The sequence below is a fragment of the Peromyscus eremicus genome, chromosome 20 (assembly GCF_949786415.1).
Source record: "Peromyscus eremicus chromosome 20, PerEre_H2_v1, whole genome shotgun sequence".
NCBI lineage: Eukaryota > Metazoa > Chordata > Mammalia > Rodentia > Cricetidae > Peromyscus > Peromyscus eremicus.
Window position 1 is genome coordinate 31,039,443 of NC_081436.1, and position 7,090 is coordinate 31,046,532.

At 41.4% G+C, this 7,090-nt stretch overlaps 1 protein-coding gene across 1 annotated transcript in view; it reads left to right on the forward strand.

The window, feature by feature from the left end:
- The window catches only part of Fam135b (family with sequence similarity 135 member B), a 209,407-nt gene extending 202,571 nt beyond the window's left edge, over nucleotides 1-6,836 (forward strand). Inside the window, exons 19-20 of the mRNA XM_059246982.1 lie at nucleotides 655-768; nucleotides 6,452-6,836. Coding sequence (XP_059102965.1) covers nucleotides 655-768; nucleotides 6,452-6,657 — 320 coding nt within the window. The 3' untranslated portion in view covers nucleotides 6,658-6,836. The remainder of the gene's footprint in view (nucleotides 1-654; nucleotides 769-6,451) is intronic.
- Nucleotides 6,837-7,090: the final 254 nt, after the last annotated feature.

The window sequence follows — 7,090 nt, forward strand, 5'->3', positions numbered from 1 at the left end:
GCACTGTTCCCAGATGTCCATGATGAATACTGAAGGTTGCATCATTGTGCTGTGCTGACTTTTGGGTTGGAAGATATTCCATGCTCCCTGTGAGGAACAATGCAGGAAGGCAATGCTGGAGCTGGGTGAGGCTGGAGAAGGCAAGCTTGGTGGAGGCGAGGCTGGAGGAGGCGAGGCAAAAGGCTTTCCTACTTCGGGTGACAGAGCAGGAGAGGCTTAGGATTAAAGAACCAGGAAGAATGAGAAAGAGAAAACCATTTTCCCTATGGGCTCCCTAATTTTCTACCTCACAGAGACATGTTTTGTTCTCGTAGCTAGATACCTTTTTTGCATTTTTCTCAGTGCTCACAGTGAGTCTCCATGGCTTCTATACTCCTGGGGCCAAGGACTTTATCTTATGTCCAAAAACACACACAAAAAGCCTTAACATACCGAGTTCCTTGCTCAGCTTCTCACAGGTGCCTGCTCTGCCTCCTCCCGAGCCATATGTGGTGACACTGAGAACATCAGCTCTGTGCAGGGGTAGGTACATCACAGTGTCTGGTGTCTCCTCACTGCCGCTCTCTGAGGAAGACTTCAAAATGTGTACAACCCAGAGCGGGTGTCAGAGTAAAGGACCTCGATAGAAAGCATTCACCTGCCTTCTTGTTACAGGGCTGCAGTATTTTAAAAACGTTGTTCTGGTTGCTTCTCCCCAAGACCGTTACGTGCCATTTCATTCAGCCAGGATCGAAATGTGTAAAACGGCCCTCAAAGACAGACACACAGGTAAGCTACATTTCCTTTTGACGGGGACTTTCTAATTTTCAAAGTGAAAGTAAATTTATGAAATCTTGAGTATATTTGTTAATAACAGCTGGGCTCAGGCTCCAGGTAGCCTGCACAGCTGTGCTGAGTCTAGAATGGAGTCGTGGGCTAACCACACTGTCTGGGTGAGCACACATTCCTGTTAACAGTCTGGGTATTTCCTTCATGTGATGTGAGCAGCCATTTGCTTGTCAGTTGCCTGGAAAACTGGTGAGCTCCGTATGTGTGTTGTCCATGGAAAAGAGAAGGATGGATACAGACATGGGAGATGGACTCTGCCCTCGAAGGACTTTATTGTCTAGTTAGAGCACCAGAGAAGCAAAGGTGTTGAGAGCAAAGTACAATGGATAAAGAGAGGAAATATTGTGTAATACATTCAAATTTTACTGATGGCAAATGAGACAAGGAGTGGAGACCACTGGGGTTCCGTAGAGAAGTTAACAGATTAGAGTGTCCGGAGTTTCTTAGGCAACCAGATGGGCTAACATTCCTTGTTTCCTTTGGTTGATTAGTTTATATCTATAAATATATTTTACTGTTTCAAAAGTAAGTGCTCTTCGTTATATTCTGACTTTTTTATATTCTGTTTTTTTTTTTTAAGAGTCTGTCAAAGGTCCCCAAACTAGGTACTCATATGCAAACATTCAAAAGTTCTGTTGAAATCAAGGAAAACCTAACAGAAACTTGGGTGGAAAATCACCTTAATTATTTAAATACAAAAAATAGCACTGTGGTTTTTATAGTCTAGTATGTGTTCTGAAAAGCAACCCAAGGCATGTCACAAAAATTACTAATTTTTTTCATTTGTTTGCTTGTTTGTTTGTTTTTGATAAAGTCTCAGTATGTGGCCCTGGCTGGCCTGAACTCATTGCATAGACAGGGCTGGCTTTAAATTCACAGAGATCCTCCTGCTTCTGCCGCCACACAGGGTCAGAAAATTACTCTTCAAAATAGAAAACTATTAAAAATAAATCTTTTCCAAAAAGGATTGGAGAGATAGTTCAGTGATTAATAGCATGCACTGCTCTTGCAGAGGACCTGTGTTCTATTCTAGTACCCACATCAGATAGCTCCCAGCCACCTGTAATTCTAGCTCTAGGGAATCCAATGCCCTTTTCTGCCATCTCAAAGCACCTACATACACATGTTATACACAGATGCACTCACACACACATGAGAGTGTGAACACACACACACACACACACACACACATTCAGACACACACACAGAGAAGCACACATACACAGACATACACAGTCACACACACAGACACAGACAAATATACACATATACACAGAGAGACACAGACACACATACACAGACACATACACACAGAAAGAGATCTGAAAAAATACTTCATTCATAGAGTATTTGGAGAAATCAAACCTATTTTATCCAATAACATTATTTCTTCCGCTACTCCCCTTTACCCCCTCATCTTTCTCTTCTAATCTCTTTGTATGAATGTGTCAACTTAAAAGTGGTAGATTTGTAAGCCATAAGGGCTTGGATGATGGCTCATTAGATCAAGTGCTTATTGTACAAGCTTGAGTACCTGAGTTTGGATCCTAAGCATTAAAAGGCTAGGCATGACTTTGTATGTCTGTAATCCCAGTGCTGAGAGAAGAATGGTCCTGGGGCTCACTGGTCATTTACCTTAGCCAACTGGTGAGCCTCAGGTTAGGTGGGAGATCCTGCCTAAAACAATAAAGCAGAGAGTGATAGAGTAAGACACTTGCTGATGGGTGACCTTTTGCTCCAATCACCCATGTTCACGTATACTTAACAATGTACAAACACACACACACACACACACACACACACACACACACACACACGCACACAGCTACAATTTTTAATCATGATTTGTTTAGCATAATGTTATACTCAATTCCCTGTACTTAAATTATCATACGGACACACATAATTTTTAAAATTCTGCTTATTTTATGGATATATTATAACTTAAATAAAAATTTACAATTTACTGAACCTATATGGTCCTTCTTGTTTAGAAACATAAAACCTTATTGCAGTAGAAGTCTTTCTGTGTTTGTGCATGCTACTCAAGCAAAAACAGTAATTAATTTAAGCCAAACTATCTTTTGAAATAATTACTCCACCTATCCTGTTGTACCAGGGTGCCCTAGAAGCAGTCTTTCTTCTGTTTCTGAGATACTAATTTAAAGACATTTATTAGTAATTTTCAACCCAAACTTCATTTGATGCTTTTTGATGACTGATTTTTAGATTCATTATTGCCCAGAGCATACTGTTCTACTCTAAGGCACTTGTAAAAGAGTCAGTGATCTGGTTTTAAGTTCAGACTTGATCAGAACACATCACTGCCAGAAGACCATGCCACTGTTAAGGCTGCCACACCTTTTCCTTCTGTGGTCCTTCACTAACCTTCTTTGCTTAATGTCTTATCTCCTTGACCTCAAGTAGTTTTGGTGATGTTTGAGCTTTGTAAATGCTTAATACAGAGCCCCTCAAATTTATGCCCTGTTTGCTAAATATAACCCACAGTCACACCCATTTGCTTACACTGCAAGTTTCAGTTCCAGATTCGAGCCATGTGTTGGTGACACTCCTGTATGATGTCTTGTGAGCCTTGGCATGTGCTAACAAGTTATGGCTGGCCTGTGTTAGAATGGAAGTGCCAGGCACTGTGGTCTTCCTGTGTCAGGGACAGTTCTATGCCCTTTGCACATTGCATTTCCTCTTAACTGTGAAAGAAGTAATTCCACTTTCGTAGAGGAAAAGAGAATGGCATAGGTTGGGTACTCAGTAAGGTCTGCAGAGGATGGTGTCCCCTGGAATTGTAATGACTCATGCTGTAAGCATCTGAGATTTTTGTTAAGTACTAGCCCAAAGTTATTGCTAAGATAACACTTTTTATACCACTCTGTTCCATTTTGGAGACACTTGCTTGCTGCTCCTCTTTAAAGAATATTCATCTACGATTTAAATCCTTCCAGTGATAGGGAGAGATACAGCCCCCTCTTTTCCTATAGCCATGCTTATGTTACACTTTTAAATGAATTGTCAATGACATTTATCTTAATTCATAGATTTATCTATGTGGGAAGATCTTATTCATTTCATTACTTTTGTTTTCATTAAGTATTGCTGAAAATCCTACTTTCTAAAAATTCTGCGATAAATCTCCTAACCTCCCCTGTCTCTTTGCCACTTGTAGCTGGAGAGTTTCTCTCCAGGTCCTGCCAACCCCCAGCAGTCCCATAGCTCACTTATAAAATAAACACACAGACGCTTATATTATTTAAACTGTTTGGCCTAATGGCTCAGGCTTCTTGCTATCTAGTTCTTCTATCTTAAATTAACCTATTTCTATTAATCTATATCTTGCCACATGGCTCATGGCTTACCGGTACTTTACATCCTGCTCCTCATCAGCGGCTGGCAGCATGTCTCTGCCTCAGCCTTCCACTTCCCAGAATTCTCTTCCCTCTTTGTCCTGCCTATACTTCCTGCCTGGCTACTGGCCAATCGGCATTTTATTTATCAATCAATCATCCACAGCAGTCACTTCTTCATTTCGTCACCAAATAGTCATGCAGACAATTTGTTCCTACCCTGAAAGTCAACCAACATGAAAGCAGTGCTTTATTTGAGAAAAATAATTAAGGATGTACTATGTATATTTAAAAATATACCAGGGACCACCTCTGGGTTAAAGGCAACAATGTGTCTCAGCAGAAAATGATCGCTGGAGGAATCACTACATTTTGAGTAACTTTGCCTATTTTATAATGGGCCCTGTTGCATATATGATATAAACAGATTATAATATTGATAGAACATTACTCTGCTTCTATTTCCATTATGTCACAACATGCAGGTGTTATCCTTGTTGTTAAAGGCATCTGTAAAAGGACTCTTCTGACCAGATCAGCAAGCATGGTTTACCTACTAACCTATCAGCCATTCCTTTAAAAAGGTGTTTTATTTTTGCTCATACATATATACAGTGTATCTTGCTCATATCCACCCCCATTCCCTCCCTCCAACTCCTCCCCCCAGCACTCCCCAACACATTTCCCATCCAATTTCATGTCTTTTTTTTCTTTTTTTTTTTTAAATAACCCACAAAGTTCAATTACCGTTGCTCATATACACATGGATATGTGGTGTCCAGCTAGGGTCACCTACTGAGAACCATCAGGTGCCAATAGTGTCTCATATGGGTGGGACCTCTGGAGCCCCTTTCTCCCTCCATGCTAGAATTTTTAACTGGCTTGATATTGTGCAGGTCACAGCAGCTTCTGTGAGTTCATAAATGCAACAGCTATACCACATCTAGAGTCTATCCTTTCCCACCTCTTACCCATCATCTGGTTCTTTTATACTGACTTTTGATTGACGTCAATTTTCTCTCTAATAGCAATACTGTGTGCATATGATTTTATGACATGTATTGGCTGCTATTCTAAAGCAGTCATGTAGACTCTTTGGAAGCAGAATTCCTTTTATTCCAACCACAAGCCATTTTTCCCCCAAATTGGTAAGATTAGGACAAATATTTCCACAAAGAAATCCAAGATTATTTCAGTTGGCATTTTAGCTTCCTCAGCCTCAGAACTATCAAGACTTTAAAAGAGGAGAATAAGAGGCTAAAAGCAGTGTTCTCAGCATGTGATGCAGTTCAGTACCCTCCCAGCAGGGAAACAGCCCGATTGGTGTGCACCTATGATTAGTTGAGGGGAGGGGGAAGCAGTGTGAGGTTGTTCATGTGCAATGGAGTAATGTCTGGAGTTGACTGGAGCATTCAATAGAGTTGCCGCTCTCTGTGAAAATTCAGAGTACCATACTGGCTTGATGACACAAGTCTCAGTTGGAATGGACACCTGGAGGCTTATGTAATAGCTTGTGGTTTCTACCTTCTGATCTGAGTCAGAAGCCCACCTTGGCCCTCAGTATCATTCCAGCAGGTGTCCCAATGGAGCATAAAATTTGCCATGAAGATGCTGCAGGAATAAAGCAGATGGATGAGATGTAGACTGCAGACTCTGATGTGTGCACACTGTTCATTGCTCAATGATTTCTGTTACTGCATGTCTCTATGCCCTACTATCCAAAGCCAATCTGAGACTGAGTCACTTTTTAGAAACACAGTCAACTGAGTCTTTTAATTATAAAAATAAAGCAACCTAACAGCAACAATTCTGCATTACCCCCTCCCTTTCCGACAGAACCAGGGGCTAGTGAATTGCTGTTTGACCTTTAAATTTGACATTAGGAAGTGTTATCTTTCATGACTGATTTACATATGGGTCCAGCCCCCTTGGTGTTGTGAAGCAGAAACTGAATCTCCGAGAACTTGTACTTGAGTCTTCTTTCTCTTGCTCCTGTGCTGAGAGATAGCACTCCTCTACGAATCTCTCTCACTTGGCCTCAGGCTTCTGACACCAGGCCACTATGTCATCTGAAGAAAAGCATGATAACCCTACCAATTGCAATCTCTAGGGAGAAATTGGATTCCATTCCTCATTTATTTGCACCCAGTAGCATAAGGTTTGAACTTAGTCCATTATGTGCTCTGCCAACACACATGCAAAGCTGTTCTTTAGACTGTACTGTGGAATTCTACTCATTTCCTTTCTTTCTTCCCTCCTTCCAGGGCCAGTGTATGCAGAAATGATCAACAACCTCCTGGGCCCCCTGGTGGAAGCTAAGGGCTGCACTTTGATCAGACATAACGTGTTCCATGCTCTGCCCAACACTGCCAACACTCTGATTGGCCGTGCAGCTCATATAGCTGTGCTGGACTCGGAACTCTTTCTTGAGAAGTTTTTCTTGGTGGCAGGACTCAACTATTTCAAGTAGTGGCCTCCAGGGAGCAGCCTGGGTGACTGGCCAGAGCTGTTTAAGATCAGTTCAGTTCTTAGCTACGTCATGCTTTTCCATACCTCTGAATTCCAGAGTGGAATAGAAGGAGATGGAGAGTGTGGAGGGATGAAGCTGGGGTGGGACTGGACACTAGAGAAATTTGTAATTGAGACATTGCGGAACAGTGTAAAAGACAACAATGTTTTCTTTAATTTGTCAAGCTACCTAGAGTCTCATTCAAGATGTTTCTAGGGACAATCTGAGAAAATAAGAAACAGAACACTTGCCATTGATGAGCCCAGCTTTATAACCACCCTGGCTCATGGGAATTGATCCAACTTAACTAGATTTCCCCAGTCTGTTACTAGGTCATAGCTTTATCATGTGTTGATTCAATTAAGTGCACACAAACATTTCAGAACTCAGGTTA